This window comes from Hemicordylus capensis, chromosome 1 (assembly GCF_027244095.1).
Source record: "Hemicordylus capensis ecotype Gifberg chromosome 1, rHemCap1.1.pri, whole genome shotgun sequence".
Taxonomy (NCBI): domain Eukaryota; kingdom Metazoa; phylum Chordata; class Lepidosauria; order Squamata; family Cordylidae; genus Hemicordylus; species Hemicordylus capensis.
The window spans coordinates 331170887-331187903 of NC_069657.1; the positions used below are offsets into that span (position 1 = coordinate 331170887).

A 17017-nucleotide genomic window follows, 5' to 3' on the forward strand; every position below is an offset into this window, starting at 1 on the left:
GTTATCAATATGCTGATGACACACAGATCTATTTCTCCATATCGAGCTCATCGAGAAATGGAATAACTTCCCTAAACGCCTGATTAGAGGAAGTAATGGGCTGGATGAGGGATAACAAACTGAAGTTTAATCCAAATAAGACGGAGGTATTGACTGTGGGGGGTTGGGACCCAAGATGGTTTAGATCTGCCTGTTCTGGATGGGGTCACACACACACACCCCGAAAGGTCAGGTATGTCGCTTGGGAGTTTTCCTGGATCCAAAACGCTCTGGTTTCTCAGGTTGAGGCAGTGGCCAGGAGCGCTTTTTACCAGCTCCATCTGATATGTCAGCTATACCCATTTCTGGAGATAAATGACCTTAAAACAGTGGTCCATATGCTGGTAACCTCCAGGCATGACTACTGTAATGCGCTGTGGGGCTGCCTTTGTACATCATCAAGAAACTACAATTGGTACAGAATGTGCCAGCCATACTGGTCTCTGAGATAACCCAAAGGGACCGTATAACACCTGTTTTAAAAGAATTGCACTGGCTGCTGGTATATTTCCAAGAGAAATACAAAGTGCTGGTTATTACTTATAATAATAGGTAATGGCTTTGATCCAGGGTACTTAATAAGAGCACCTTCTTTGTCATGAACCCTGTTATTGAGATTATCTGGAGAGGTCCCATTTTGGTTGCCATTAGTCATTTGGTGGCTACTTGGAAATGGGCCTTCTCTGTGGCTGCCCCGGGATTTTGGAATATGTTCCCTGTCAAAATAAGAGCATCTCCATCTCTTTTTGCTTTTAGGAAGACCCTCAAGTCACACCTGTTCTCTCAGACTTTTAACTGCAATTAGTTTTAAACTGTTTGTTTAAACTTTTCTATTATGTGATTTTTTAAAAATTGTCCTTACTCAAAGAACCCCTGGAACAGATTAACGAAATATATACTTGCCAAAAAGTGCCCAAAGCCATAGGAAAATACACAACCATCCACTCCAACCATCACCAGAGCCAAGCCATTCAGGACATTAAAAACAGAGCAAAAAAACTCCATTGCTCATGTAATCCCTGGAAACCAGGCCATTACTTATCACTCAGCAGCAACTCCAAAAGTGAAAGTAAATAAGAAAACTCCTTAAACATCGTCACAGAGCATGTGCAGCTCTGAAATGTAGGCGGATCTATGAACCAAGGTTCATGCACAGGTTTGGAGTTGAACTAGTTCAAAATTTGGCACTGGCGAGTGGAGGGCGGGCGGAGCAGAGTGGCAAGTGGGATCTTTAAGAAGGAGAAGAACAGGTCCTTCCGTACTCTCCACTGCAGCATGCAGCTTCCTGCTGTGATGGCATTCCCCCCAAGAACCCGCGCACAATGCTAGGATGCACATGCATGGGTGCTATTTGTGTGGTTACCATGTTGATCACCACTGCCACATGCAGCTTCCTGCTGCGATGGTACTCACCCCAAGAACCCATACATAGTCCTGGGTCCATGCATGCATGGGCGCCATTTGCATGGTTACCATGCTGCCCTAGCAAATGGCGCATGTGTGGACACTTTGTGCGGGTTCTTGAGGGGGAGTGCCGTCATGGCAGGAAGCTTCATGAGAGGGTGGTAAGGACCACCTCTCCTTTTAAAGGATCGCTCTCACTTTTTAAGGATCCCTCTCACCCCCCGCACTGCCAAACTGTTCGGATCTTGTCCGAACCTGTGCACAAACCAGTTCGTGTACATCTCTACTGAAATGCTCTTTCCTTCTTAGCTTAAGCGGCTACTGGTACACCAAGGTTAAATTTGCACATTAGAATTGACTGTATTTACCAGTTCCTCCTCTGAACATAAGCAGTTACTTGCCCTTGCAGTCTTATAGTAGTCAAGCCCCTCATAATTGTGTATACATTGGTTTAGGCAGAGCCCTTTACAAGAGCAGAGCCATTGGCAGGCAGCATGGGTGAAAATAGCAGCAAAGACCATTTACCCATTGGCTGCCCCGATTTCAGGGTCCATCGGATTTCCGGGTACAGCTTCAGTCAAGGTGGGGTGGGCAGGAAGGTGCAGTTGCCCTGGTTCATTAGGAGACCATTCCCTTAACCAGATGCACTGTCTGCCACTTGGCCAGTTAGAGTTGCCTGCATGTGGTGTTGGGACCACGAGTCAGAGTTGAGAGATTCTGTTAGTATATTGCCCACCTCACTGTCTCCCTGCATGTGCTGCTTGAGGTGGTCTCGGATGTGGCGTTAAGGACCCTGAGGCTGTTAGTCTTGGGGGACTCTAATGTCCATGTTGAGGCTGCCTTGTCTGGTGCAGCTCAGGACTTCATATCCTTGTGATGACCATGGGTTTGTCTCAGCTGATATCTGGTCCTACAGATGTGGCAGGTCATATGCTCGATTTGGTCTTTGGGTCATCAGTGGATAGTGGTGCTCCATGGATAGTCCAGGAGGCTTTAATACCATTGTCACGGACGGATCACCATCTGGTGAAGATTGCTGAGGGTGAACCCAATATACTTCTGCAGGGGTGGGGGACCAGTTAGGATGGTCCATTCCTGGAGGCTTATGGATCCTAGTAGATTCCTGATGGCTCTGGGAGATTTTCCTGTTGAGAGAGTGGATGATCCTGTTGATACCTTAATCTTCCTCTGGCATGAGGAGATGGCATGGGCAATTGACATGATTGTATCTAGGTGTCCTCTCCCAACCCGGTGAGCCCAAGCAATCCCCTGATATACAGGAGAGTTGCGGGTGATAAAGTGTTCTGGCAGGCGGATTGAGTGTTGATGAGCGGATTGACTGAAGGTGATTGAATACAATCTAGTGTTTCTCAACCTTTTTGGAGTCAACCTTTTTGGAGTCAAGGACCGCTAAATTCTTTGTGCAGAGTTTCAAGGACCGCTATATTCTTCATGTGCAGTTTCCCGGACCAGCAGTTAGTAAAGGAGTTTCAAGATTAAGTCTGTCTATCTGTCTATCTATCTAATAGACTTCTATACTGCCCAAAACTTGCATCTCTGGTCAGTTGTCAATTAAAATAATATAAGCATTAAAATAATCCAATTTGGCATCTTTTGCAAACATGGAATGTTAGGGGTTCTCAACCTTGGGTCCCCAGTTGTTGGTGGGCTTCAGCTCCCATAATCCCCAGCCATATTGGCCAAATGCCATTGTGGTTGGGGGCTATGGGAGTTTCTGAATCTAAAAGCCTGGGTGAACAAATATGTCTTCAATATGTGCGGGGTGGGCATGGAGGTGCTTGTGATTACTCAATGGAGAGGGGATGTTGGGCCATTAGAAAAATTCAAAAGCTACATGGGGCCAACAAAAACAACACACAAGCAAGCTTTTGAATTCCCCAAAACTCTTCATCAGGCTGGATGTCAAGCAAAGCAAAAAGGAGGTGAGGAGAAGAGAGCTGGGCAAGTTGTCAGTAGAGCCCGAAGTCTACAGTTTAACCCTCTCACGATGGAGGTGGAGTTTTAGCAGGAGTTGTATAGTCGCAGGGCCGGATCCAGACGGCGTTAGTCAGGACCACCCACTGAAATTAATTTAGTCATCTCTCATTTGTGTCGATGCTGCTTGGTCATGATCATCTGGATTGATCTAGATCCTGCTCTTAGATGTACACTTTGTGAGGCGGACCTAATGAAACCCGCGCAGCTCCTCCAAAAATCCTTAAAAACGGTTATGCGGCAGGCGCTGGGAATGGATATTTTTAATGGTGAAAGAAAATGTGAAGAAGAGTGCAGGGGACCTCGCGTTAAAGGGAAGGGGGCGATTCTGAGATGGTGGGGGGCACGGGGTGTTGTAGTGGTGGATGCCTCGTCTTCCTCACTGGGTAGACGAGGCACTGTTCAGGATGGGCAAGGCAATGGTGCACCAGACTGCGCTTGGAAGGTTGCCTGGGTCCACAAGCTGCCACCGCTGTACTTGTGCACCAGACTGTAGCAGGTGTTCCCCCATCCTCTCTCGCAGCGTACGCTCCTCTGCGCACCCCTCCCAACTCCCCTGCATGCACCGATCACACCAGCCTGCCTTGGGGCCATGCAGCTCACATGGTCCAACATGCTGCCCGTGCGTCGCTGCGAGGCAAGCCAAGGCAGCCCTCCTCCCTCCCTCCACCACTTAGCCCTCACCGCGGCATGATTCCAACCACAGGTAGTCCCCCCTGCCCAGTGAGGTCATAAAGGGGACCGCCATCTTCCACTGGTGGTGCAGACCAGGGAGTTATAGGGGACCGAGGGACCACAATGCCCCACTGATGCAAGAGGGAAACATCGTTCCCTCTCAAGGTGCCTTGGCTGCAACAGGCAGCTGGTTTTAAATTGGTTGGGATCGGACACGAAGCGCGCTGGGCATCAAATCCCCAGGATCACTTCATTCCAGTGCCATTCATCCAGTGACCCTTTTGCATGAACGCACAAAATGGTATCTCGCCTCAGGGGCGTAACAAGGCTGGAGTGGGCCCAGAGACAAAATTTTAAAATGGGCCCCTCGCTGATACACACATACTTCACAATATATAGTGCACTCACACTCACATCCCCATTGTGCCAGCTTCTCTAGAAAACTCCACTCCCTCGCTTTAACCCCGTCCCTCCACCCTCCCATGGGGAAGAGCGCTCCTGGCTCAGAGTTGCTTCTGCAGACAAGGACTTTGCTGCATGCATGCATGCAGCCTTTGCTCCAAACTTGGGGTTGGCTTTTCCACTGCACCGAAGCTCTGCGGGTGTTGGGGAGTCATGTGACTTGCCTCGGGGGGGGGCCTCGAGGCGTGGGGGCCCCCAGGCAGCCGCCTCCCTTTGCCTAATGGTAGTTACGCCCCTGTCTTGCCTCTCCCTTGCACCACGCCACCTCCCTCCGCCACTTATTCCTCCTTGGTACACATGCTTGCTCCCCCTCCCCTGAGGAAGGTCCACCTGCACTCCCTTTCTGCAAAGCCCAAGCCAAGGCAGCCCTCCTCCCTCCCTCTGCTGCTTAGCCCTCACCACAGCATGCTCCTGGCCAGAGGTTCCACCCACTGGCGAGGTAACAAAGGGGACCACCGTCTTCCACCGGCGGTGCAGACCAGGGGGCTACAGGGGGCCAACGGACCACAACGCCCTACCGATGCAAGAGTGAAACAGCGTTCCCTCTCAAGGCGCCTTGGCCACAACAGGCAGCTGGGCTCCAATCAATCAACCTTTGGCTGCAAACAATGAGCATGCAAGAACCAGCAGCCCTTCAAGTGGTGCCCACTGCCATACCTTTTCCTCGATGCCCCCGTGCCGCATACAGTTTGAAGCTGTAAAGATAGGGAAGAAGACAGCTGTAGGAAGATCTCAACATCACGTGGAGGCAAGGCGGAAGCAGGGTCCCACGCCTCCATGATACTCCTCCTCTTCCTCTTCCATGCCATGTGCAAAATTGAGGAAGTGAGTGCCTTGATTGCAGGTTTTTTTTGTGGGGGGGTTGACTCCCAGTCAGAGGAGGCTGTGTTGGGCTGGATGGGAACAAACCAACTGAAACTGAATCCAGGTGAGATGGGAGTGTTCTGGGTTGGTAAAACTGATCATCCAAGTGGTGAGGTAAATGTGGTGATGGACAGGGTTACACTCCCCTGAGAGAGACAGTCTGCAGCTTGGGGGTGCTTCTAGACCCAACACTGTATTTTGAGGCACAGGCAGTGATGGTGTGCACTAATGCTTTTTACCATCTACGGCCAGTACTCCAGCTGTGACCCTACATAGAGAAGTTGGACCTGACCTCAGTCACTCATGCTTTGATAAGGTCCAGATTGGACTACTGCAATGAGCTCTACGTGGGGCTGTGCATGAAGATGGTTCTGAAGCTTCAGCTGGTTCAGAATGCTGCTACAGGGACACTTATGGGTGTAAGTAGCTTCATGGGTGTTACACCCACCCTGCAGCAGCTCCACTAATTACCCATCTATTTCTGGACTAGATTCAAGGTGCCAGTACTGACCTTTAAAGCCCTACATGGCTTTGGCCTGGGATATTTGTCAGACTGCAGTTGCTCATATGAACTTGCCAGGGCCCCCCTTTCGGCATTCCAGGCCCTGCTCCCCCTCTCCATTTAGAGTCTTTAAGAAATTGTTGAAGACCCATCTTTTTACAGAGGTGTTCTTGCATTTTAGCTGTAGCTATATTTTGTGACCTTTTATTTTAACATTAAACATTTTAACTTGTAATTTTAAATTTTGGTTTTAATTGAAATTTGTTTCTATTTTATATGTTTTTATATTATTCTCTAGTGTATTGTTTTTTATTGACTTTGTTGGCTGCCCCGAGTAGTAGTAGTACTGAAGGGGTGGGGTGTAAATATTTTAAATAAATAAATTCAGAGGTACTACTTGTCTGAATGCTCTCTTTTGTCTGAACCAGTCTTCTGTTGGCCTCTCTCAGATACCCTCTTATATACTGGTTCCCGTCCTCCATTGTAAGTTTATGTATTTTTTAAAAATTCAGCCTGTAATAAAGTTAGCATCTTGCGCCCAGCTGTAATAATTTGATGAACAATAAGCAGGAAAGTAAAAATTCTCAGACAAAAGTTTCTTTTCATTATTAATTGTTACCCCAATTTTTATTGAAGAGAGAGAGAGTGTGTGTATGTATGTGTGTGTCTGAGAGAGAGAATGATTTGTGTCTGTGAAGGTTAGAAGAGGCTGACTGTGCTGGAACTGACTGCAGTGCCTTTTTGATTATTCATGGACAGTAATAGAAGGCACTTAAAAAGAACAATGAAATTGCTTATTTTTTGTGATGGGCCATCTGTTGAATTGTTTTGTGCAACAATCGCACAATAGTATCTATGTCATATCGTTCTATTTTCAACAGCAGCTGATTATGTATACTTGGCTACTTGTCCTTTTTTCTAAAAGTTCCATGACCATTTAAAGTCACCTCTGTGAACCTTTGCTGGAAAGGTAATAGAAATGTAAAGCAGCTGGTGTGTGCTTTCTTGATCTCCTTGGGTTTTTGTGTATGTGTTGGTTACAATTAATGAGGCCTTTAAAATGTTTTTCTGTGTTTCCCACCTGTAGTTTAAGAATGGAAGTTAACATGGAATTGTTCAGCAATTCGTTAAAAAATGATGGGACTCTGTAATAAAGAGCTGACGTGTTTGAAAAGACTGCCACACACTGACTGCTTATTAATTATCCCCCCTTTTCTCCTGCAAGTGGTAATTAGAATCTTCCACCATATAACCAGCAAGCCTCTTTTCTGACTACACAACCAGTTGCAGATTCGTTAGCAGTACAAGTCAAAAGCAGGCCCTGATGATGATAGTGTTGTCGTCTTCCACAGGTCACAGACATTGCTGATGCCATGATTCTCAAGCAGCTTTTTGAAAACCTGTTCCAAAATGGTGTTGTCGTTGTGGCAACATCGAACAGGCCACCAGAAGGTAAAAACAAGCAATACATTGATATTAGCCTTTTCAGTGAAAGTAGCAAATGTCTTAAGAAGCTAGCTTTACATCTGTTCGGTTTCTGTTCGGTTTCTAATGAAGGTCAATCACTTAGGTTGTTTCTGTTTAAATTTTTTAAGGTTTTATACTGTGCCATAAATTGAAGCCTTCCTTGGTTTCCATTAAAAGAGATGCAAGTGAAGAATGTAGCCCTGTTAAAGAGGCTAACCCAATCCCTCATTGCTGTATTGTTGAAGAGCAAATTGCCTTTTAAAGCAAGAAGTAGAAGTGGGGAAGAGGGACAGGGGATGGCCAGAATTATGAGTGGATGACTGCCTCTTGGACAGTTGTTTTATAAGACTGGTAACACTGCTGACATCGCAGAGGGGGACTGTAGTTAGAAAATGAATACTCACATAATATAAGGTGAAGTGGGAAAAGGAGATAGAAGTTGCACACATATTCTCAGGCATAAACCCCAAGGACAGTGTGTCCCACCCCAGATTGTATCCAGAACAGGAAGGCAATGTAACAAAACATATAGTGATGAAGTTGGAGCAATAAACTAGAAAGCTACTGAGAGCTATTGAAAAGAAAAGAAAATGGTTTAAAAATGTGTTGAACTTCCCAGTAGCGAGACTCTGTAAATACATTTAAAACACACACACAGCACAATGTACTAGAAACATTTTTAATAAGCGTTGAAGGCCGAAAACAAAACTTTTCCTATATTTGTTGCTAATTAACAGTCTAAAATAAAGTAATGGTTTTCTTGGATATCCTTATAATTTTTAATTTAATTTAATTTTGTTAAAAACATTGCAGTGGGGGACAAAAATGCCTCCACCAGCTGTAGTATTACAGAGACACAATCAAAATGTAAGCAGCCTTTTGTGATTGTAAATGGTGGTTTATAGTAATTCTGTAAATATGTTACATAAATACTGAAAATTGCACTTAGATATCTGTGTGTATTTGCTGTTTTCTGCAATATACTGTAGTTATATTCTCTTGATATCTCAGGAATTTCTGAATAGCACAATTTTTACTACACTTGCTTAGTTCTGTGAAGATACTAAGCTTCCACTGATTTGATTCAGTATTTGTACGGAATTTTAGGCTCTGAAGAATTGGGGAAAAGCAGCTTTAGAGATAAAACTCCCCCACCCCCACCCCCAGTCCTCAAAAGATTTCTCCTTAACTTCAAATAACTATCGTAGATCTGCTTCAATTTGGGCTTTCAGTTATTCAAAAAGACCATGTACAATCATCCTTGATCAGCCTGTTGGATGATCTCCAATGGGGAATTGACAGAGGAAATGTGACTTGTTTGGTCATTTTGGATCTCTCAGCAGCTTTTGATACTATCAACTATAGTATCCTTCTGGAGCATCAGAGGAGGTTGGGAGTAGGAGGCAATGCTTTGCAGTGATTCTGCTCCTACCTCTTGGGCAGATTCCAGATGGTGTTGCTTGGAGACTATTGCTCTTCAGAGCATGAACTTTTATATGGCATCCCCCAGGGCTCCATACTGTCTCCAGTGCTCTTTAGCATTTACAGGAAACCACTGGGAGAGACCACCAGGAGATTTGGTGCAAGGTGTTATCAGTATGCTGATGACACCCAAATCTTTTCCTCCATGTCAGCATCATCAGGAGAATTCAGAACCTCCCTAAATGCCTGCCTGGGAGCAGTGATGACCTGGATGAGAGATAAGCTGAGATTGAATCCAGATAAGATGGAGGTATTTATTGTGTGGGGTCGGAACTCGGGAGACTATTTTGATTTGCCGGTTCCGGATGGGGTCACAGAAGGAACAGGTGCTCAGTTGGGGAGTACTTCTGGATCCAAACCTCTCCCTGATTGAAGCATTGCCAGAGGTGCTTTTTATTACCTTTGGCTGATACACCAGCTACATCAGTTTCTTGCAATAAATGACCTCAAAACTGTAGTACATATGTTAGTAACCTGCAGACTTGACTACTGTAATGCACTCTATGTGAGGCTGCCTCAGTACGTAGTCTGGAAACTGCAGTTGGTACAGAATGTAGCACCCAGGCTGGTCTCTGGATCATATCGAGGAGACCATATTACTCCTGTACTGAAAGAACTACACTGGCTACTGATATGTTCCTGGGCAAAATACAAGGTGCTTGTTATAACTTATAAAGCCCTAAACAGCTTAGGCACCGGGTATTTAAGAGAACATTTTCTTTACCATGAGCCCCATTGCTCACTGAGATAATCTGGAGAGGTTTGTCTGCAGTTGCCAGCGGCTCGTTTGGTAGCTCCACAGGGACGGGCCTTCTCTGTTGCTGCCCAGAGACTCTGGAATGCTCTCTCTGCTGAGATAAGAGCCTCCCATCTCTGACAAGTTTTAAGAAGTCTTTAAAGATAATTTTTTTCATCCAAGCTTTTAAACTAGACTTGTGATTTTAAATAATTTTAAGGCTTTTATGTCTCTTTTTAATTAGTTTTACGTTGTAAACCACCCAGTGATGGAAGTTTGGTGTGGTGTACAAATATAATAATAAATAAATACAAGTCAGTTGTGCCCATTGGAAGCAAATCTGGAGAGTTCCAAGACAAAGTCAGGGAATAAGTTAGAAAGGGAACATTTAAGGATTGTCAGTTGGCTCCTGGCTAGGATCCATGATGATATCAGCCTGGTGGGGCAGCACTCTGTGTGGCCCATTATTGGGTGCTCAGCTATGCTATACAGGTAACCAGGGGCAGAGCCACCATTGAGCCAATGGGTTCAAAGAACCCAGGCCGCCAGTGGAAAAGACCACCGAAGCCCCAAGGCTCGGGCTCCAGAGGAACCCAGAGTGAACTTCCCCCACCCACACCAGGGCCGCCGAGAGCCCAGGCAAACTCTGCGCCAGTTATTTCAGGCAGCGCTGACTGCCCAGTAGAACGTTTTCCCCTTCCTCTTCCTCTCTGGAGGGAGAGAAAAGGAAAAATAACCTATCAGGCAGCCGACGCTGCCTGAAATGACGAGCTGAGAGTTGTTTGGGCTCTTGGCAGCTCAGGCCACGTCCCCTTTGTGTGTGGTGTCACTCGCAAAGGGGGCGTGGCCTAGGCTTCCGAGAGCCCAAATTTGCTCTCAGCTTGTCATTTCAGGCAGCGTCAGCTGCCTGATAAGATATTTTCCCCATTCTCTCCCTGGAATGCAAGCACAACATAAGCCTGATTGGTAAGCAGATAACTGGGTTTATGACTTGGCATAGTAGGTGATAGGAAGCATGGGGCCTTGAAGAGGAGGAGCCACGATGACTCCGCATCTTTTTAAAAAAATCTGTCTGTTAGCTGATAATTGGAAACTGGCAGCTCCTTTAAACTATCTAAGACTGCCTGGAGATGAGCTCTCTATATTTGACTGACAGCTTTAGGGATCCCTTTCAAAGCTCCTGAAAGAATCTGTGCAGGCAACTCCAGCAGCTTTAACAAGGGCTGCAGCAGACCACTAGTGAGAGGTGATCTCCTTTTTCTACAGATAATGCCCCCCCCCGATACTTTCTTTTCCTTGTTCCAGTTTGTGTAATTGTAGTCTACTGTGTTGGTTTGGTTCTAGTTGACCCCAAGATCTTGGAAATGTCAGTGAATTAAAATTATGAATTTAAAATTTGGATGAAACACACAAACCACATTGCATGTTAACTTTGTTCACTGCCTTACTGGCTTAAGCACAGTCTCTACACATTAATACAAGAAAAAATGGGCTTGATAACTCTTCCAGAAGTTTTGAACTATTGCACATCTCAGTGGAAAGTATGTACACAGTTTGGGGACAATTACTGAAAATAACTCTCTTTGTATGCTTTATGTATAATCAAATGACATTTTTATTGAGTTTAGAGGTTTTGATGGGTTGTAAGGAGGGTATATGGGGCTTGGAGTCTTTCTAAATGGCAATTTGAACCTGCTTCAGTGCTGATTTCAATGGAGGATGTTGCTGCCTGTATAAAAGACATATGTAGAAATCTGTAGCTTTCTGCCACGAATGTCCCTCAAGTCTGTGCTAAAAGTGCCTGTGTGTCCGGGGTGGGTGGGTGGGCACAATGTACCTGGGTTGCGTGTGGAAGGACTGCTTTGTGCACATTAGGTGGATTCTTGCATATGGTTCCTATGGGTTCCCACGGGAAGTGTGGGTGGGGTGATTGCCCTTCAGGGGGGGTCCACCCCTCCAGTCACATATCTTAGATGATAGTGCATGGGGTGGGTGTGTCTTGTTCCTTCCTTCCTGGAGACGAGAGCTGGTCTTGTGGTAGCAAGCACGACTTGTCCCTTTAGCTAAGCAGGGTCCACCCTGGTTGCATATGCATGGGAGACTAGAAGTGTGAGCACTGTAAGATATTCCCCTCAGGGGGTGGAGCTGCTCTGGGAAAAGCAGAAGGTTCCAAGTTCCCTCCCTGGAATCTCCAAGATAGGGCTGAGATTCCTGCCAGTTGCAACCTTGGAGAAGCCACTGCCAGGCTGTGTAGACAATACTGAGATAGATAGACCAATGGTCTGACTCAGTATATGGCAGCTTCCTATGTTCCCCTGTATAAGCGAGAGAGAAGATGAAGAGGCAAACATTAGACTCAGGAAAATCCCTTTCTTTCAACCCCGCTTCCTTTCCTCCCTCTTCTCTTCAGTCAGCTTGTGATACTCATCAGATCAGAGATAGCTGAGGCTTCAGATGTGTCCCTGAGGCTTCAGATGTGTCCCTGAGGCTTCAGATGTGCGGGTGTCATGAGAAAGAGATCTGCTCCCAACTCTCCAGTCTTACCACATGCAAGGGATGTTTGCAAATTGCATGGAAAACCAGCTGTGCTGCTTCTGTGAGAAGGAGATGTGAACTCCCATAAATCAAATCAATTTTTTATTGTTACAGTCATTTGATCAGCAAAAACTCTCATAAAGAATGAAGACTCCTATCCCCTCCTCTTCTTCGGGTCAGCAGAAATCACTGGGAGAGATCATAAGGGGATTTGGTGCAGATTGTTATAAATATGCTGATAACACCCAATTCTAATTCTCCATGTCAACTTCACCAGGAAATAGCCTAACTTCCCAAAATATTATTGGAGGCAGTAATGGGCTGGATGAGGGAGAACAAACTGAGGCGGAATCCAAGCAAGACAGATGTACTCATTGTGGAAGGTTAGAACTGGCTTAAATCTGCCTGTTTTGGATGGGGTTGCTCTCCCCAGGTATGTAGTCTGGGAATATTTCTGGACCAAACTTCTTCCTGGTCTCTCAGGTTGAGACAGTAGTCAGGTGGGTTTTCTATCAGGTTCAGCTGATATGCCAGCTACGTCCATTTCTGGAGATAAATGACCTTAAAACAGTGGTGCATATGCTGGTAACATCCAGACTTTACTACTGCAATGCATTCTACATTGGGCTTTGTACATAGTCTGGAAACTGCAGCTGGTTCAGAATGCAGCAGCCAGGTTAGTCTCTGGGGTTACCCAAAGAGATCACATTATACCCATTTTAAAAGAACTACACTGGCTGTCAATAAGTTTCCAGGCAAAATACAAAGTGCTGGTTATTATCTATAAAGCCCTGAAAGGCTTGGATCCAAGGCATTTAAGAGAACACCTTCTTCATGTACCCTGCCAGCTATTAAGATCATCTGAGATGGGTGTAGGGACCATGGAACAAGGGGAGACGGACGATCGTCCCCTGTCTGCCATGGTCTGTGGAGGCTGCCAGGACACCCCCTCAGCCTAGGTTCCCTCCTGCCCCCTCCCATACCCAGCTGGCAAACGAAGCAGTCACCAGCTGGGAGCACGAGGCATGCCCCTCTCCTCCCGAGCCAGTGTTTCACTGAAATGCTAGCTGTGCTGGGGACGGTGCGGGGGAGCCCAGTGAGCCAATGTTTTAATGAAACTCTGAATAGGAAGGGATGGTTGAGGGTCTGAATGGACCCTCTCCTGGGCATTGGACCCACCCCCTGTGTCTGATGTCATATGCAAGGGGAGTGGGGCCAATGCCGAGGACAGGGCCCCTTAACCCCAGCAGAGTTTCCCTTCCCCAGTCAGTGGTTCACTGAATCACTGATTGGGAGCTCCTTTCCCTGCCTTCTCGAGGAGTCAAGGAAGGGAGCCTCCCAGTCGCCGATTCCACAAACCACTAACTAGGGAAGGGAAGCCCTGCTGGGGCTGATGGGTCCTAAGCTTTGCATTGGCCATGCCCCCCTGTGTCTGATGTCAGATGCAGGGGATATGGCTTGGGGCACACGCAGGCTTCGTGCATGCAATTGTAAAGCCAAGGTGGTGAGGAAGCCGCTGGGGGACTTTGTCCTCCACCCACAACTAGGCTCCCTATGACCCTGTCTGGGGAGGTCTGGTTGTGGTTGCCACCAGTGTGGTTGGTGGCGACTCGAAACCGGGCCATTTCTAGGGTTGCTTTGGAACTTTGGAATGAACTTCCTAATGAAATTAGAGCCTCCCCTTCTCTGCAGGCTTTTAGTTTAGAGTTTTGAAGTTTTAGGTTTTTACACTTTTTAATCTGTATTTTAAACTGTTTTAATTGTGTCAATGTTTTAATTGTTGTGTTACGAGATTGTGAACCACCCAGGGACTTGCATATTGGTTGAAATAAAAAAGTATTAAATAAACAAACAAAATGTGCTCTGCTCCATGCTTCCTTTACCCCTTTCCCTGCTTTGCAATGCGCTTCAACACTGAATGCTTCATTTTTGAACCTTAAATACTCCATAAAGCAGGGAAAGTGCAAGGAGGACATAGTGGAGCCTGTTCCTGATAAGTGGAAGAAAAGGAAGGAAGGTACAAGGAAGATGGCAGACAAACAAAAATAAAAATGATAAAGCATTTGTTCTTACAAGTGAAAACAACTTTATTCTTGCAATATGAACAATAGAAATTATACTGTTTCCTATGCTGCACATGCAACAGAGGCAGGAAACAGTGGACAGCTATAGAGGGTGGAGAAGAAAAGGGGGTGACATTCTGCTTCATGGAGGAGGAGCCTTACACCAGGTTTTTTTAAAGACAGAAGTCCAAAGTGTCTGCAGGAAACTCTGCAAGAACAGTTCGAAACATTGTTTGCGCAGCCTGCAGTCACTTTGGACAAAATTAAGTGCACAAAGGGATCCAACCACAGCAAACTTTCTTGTTTAGAAAGGCTCTTGTACTGCTAAGGGTTGTAGAGGTAAGAACTTATACCCCTGCCAAGAGGTCTGCTTCAGGTTGTTTTGCCAGCTAAAGTTTTGGTACAATAATGAATGCAGCCCTATATAAAGTTAATTATAGTACATCTAGCCTTGAGATTATGCAAGTGTGAATGATAAGTGCCAGGTTAAAAAGAAAGAAAGAAAGAATCCTTTTTTTTCTTCTCATCAGATGTCACTGGTAAAAGTTTTCCTAGATACTGTACTGCTAAACTTCGAATAGCAAGGCACAGCAGTTGATCCAGAAAGCAGTAGAAGGCTGCAATACTGAGTGAGCAAGACAGCCTGGATGATGGCAGGAGCCCCTATCTTGTCTTCCTGCCCAGTACAAGGCCAGCCAGTCAATCCACTTTAGTCTTCCTGGGATTGAGCACCAAGATTTGCCTGCATCAACTCCCAACTATGTCTAGACAGTTCCACTTGATTCAGATGAAAAGAGGAGAACTGTTCAGATTACCTCATAATTTTACCCATGCCATGAAGCTTGCATTCTGTCAGCATAGAGTTATGTTTCTGGCTACTACTGGAAGTGTCCCCTTCTTTAAATGCAAGCTTGAAGAGCAACTGAATTCCTACAGCACAACATTTTCTCCTATATGTGGATTGCCTTGCTGTGGACCTCTGTTAAATGTAAACTTGACTTTGTCAGTGTTGGCCTCCTATTATCAGCAAACTGTGCTCCACATCTTCATCTAGATTGTAAAATTTCCAGTTTTTAGACTTTTCTTGTAATCAGTGTTGGGATTATGTCTATCTCAAAATATTTGTTTTTAGATGGCATGAAAGTACCGTAACCATTTGGGAGTACATGTCAAGTCCTAGTTTTTTTCATTTTCAGATTTCTCCTTGGGCTATGCATGTTCTTAATTACAGGACCCCAGCCCCTTTGGAAGTAGCCTAATAATTTTGATACCCCTGTGTATGAGTGAGTTGGTGAAGTCTTTAATGTCTTATAATAAAACAGAAAGGGGAACTGAATGCAACCTTTGTAGAAATTCTTTTTAGTCCAGAAGTGGTCCCTTCAGGAAGACTAGCGTTCTTCATTGCTACCATTTTGGACCACTTTGCTAAGAACCAGCAGAAACCTTCAAGGATGGTCCCACTGATACTTCCCTGGCCCAGCCAGCACCCGTGTCGCTAGCACTTCATGATGAATGGCACTGAAGGCCATAAAATGTACAATAGCACTAGTAGGGTGGAATTTCTCTTACTAATATTTACAGAGATTGTCATCTGATACCATTAGAATAGTCTTGATTCTATAAGTAGCTGACAAATTGAGGGCTCTAGCGAAAACAGACAGTACCAGCAGGCATACTTTATAGTGTTGGTACTCTAAATGGCTTAGGCCTAACAGCTCTTAAAACTACCACCTCTTCTGTGTCCTATCATAATCACTGAGTCATTGAGGTTACTATCTTAGCAATAGCATATTTGTACTTGGGTCATACAGTTGCAGCACCCAGGAAAGCATTACTGTGTCTGCCTGAAGCACTTTCACTTTGGAAACGTACTTCAGTTTCACACTTCAGGAAGGAAACGTACTTCAGTTTCACACATTGTAAGGTTTGTCTGTTGGGACTGGTTTTCAGGAATGGACGTTAAACTAGCAGAGGGATGGGGATTTTTAGTGGTGCTTTAATCGGATAGAATTATGTTCTGTCTTAATGGAATTGTCCTGATCTTTGGAAACAAGTGACCTATATTACTATATAATATATATAGTATATATAGAGACCTATATAAGTGACCTATATTATATAATCTTGTAGCAGATTAAAGCCTTTGTCTCAGAGCAAGCTCACGTGAGGCAAAGAAATGCTAAATCATCCCTGCTTGAGCTGCCTGGCTAGGCTTCTCCTAAAACTATTCTATATTCCTGGTAGGTTTAAAATGCTGCCACCACCACCCCTCTTCTGAACATTACTTGAACCTCCCTGGGGTTGGGGTGGAATTGCAGGGAAACTCTCTTTATTTTGCCCTTGGGCAAATACAAAAATCTTCCACGTGCAAGCCTGCATGTGGTGAGAAAACTGATAGCTTCTGACCGTTTGAGGATGTGATTGCACCAGAGGAATCCCCCTTCACCCCCACCTTTCCTGAATTAAAAACCAACTCAGAGAGGCTTGTAAAAAGAAAAGAACTAAAAAACCCTAGTTTTATTCAATTATTACAGTCTGCTTCCATCTGAGGCTTTCTCAGCTTTTAAATACAGTTAAAAATACTTAGTAGGTGACAGTTTGTTTAATGCATGCTTAAATGTTTATAGAGTCTTTTGCAATTCCTTAGGTAGGAGGGGCATAGGCTAGTGTTTCTTATTTTAATTACATTGCAGGTAAACAATAATAGGACAGTTTCAGGAATATGCAAAAGCATGCACACAAAGAAACAGAAATTCTAACGCAAAATCTAACTAACAAACTATTCCCTATGCT

At 45.2% G+C, this 17017-nt stretch overlaps 1 protein-coding gene across 4 annotated transcripts in view; it reads left to right on the forward strand.

Moving 5' to 3' along the window:
• Positions 1-17017, forward strand: part of AFG1L (AFG1 like ATPase) — a 109845-nt gene that overhangs the window by 28998 nt on the left and 63830 nt on the right. For all 4 annotated transcript variants that reach the window (XM_053296118.1, XM_053296286.1, XM_053296036.1 and 1 more), the window contains exon 6: positions 7294-7393. In XM_053296118.1, coding sequence (XP_053152093.1) covers positions 7294-7393 — 100 coding nt within the window. The remainder of the gene's footprint in view (positions 1-7293; positions 7394-17017) is intronic.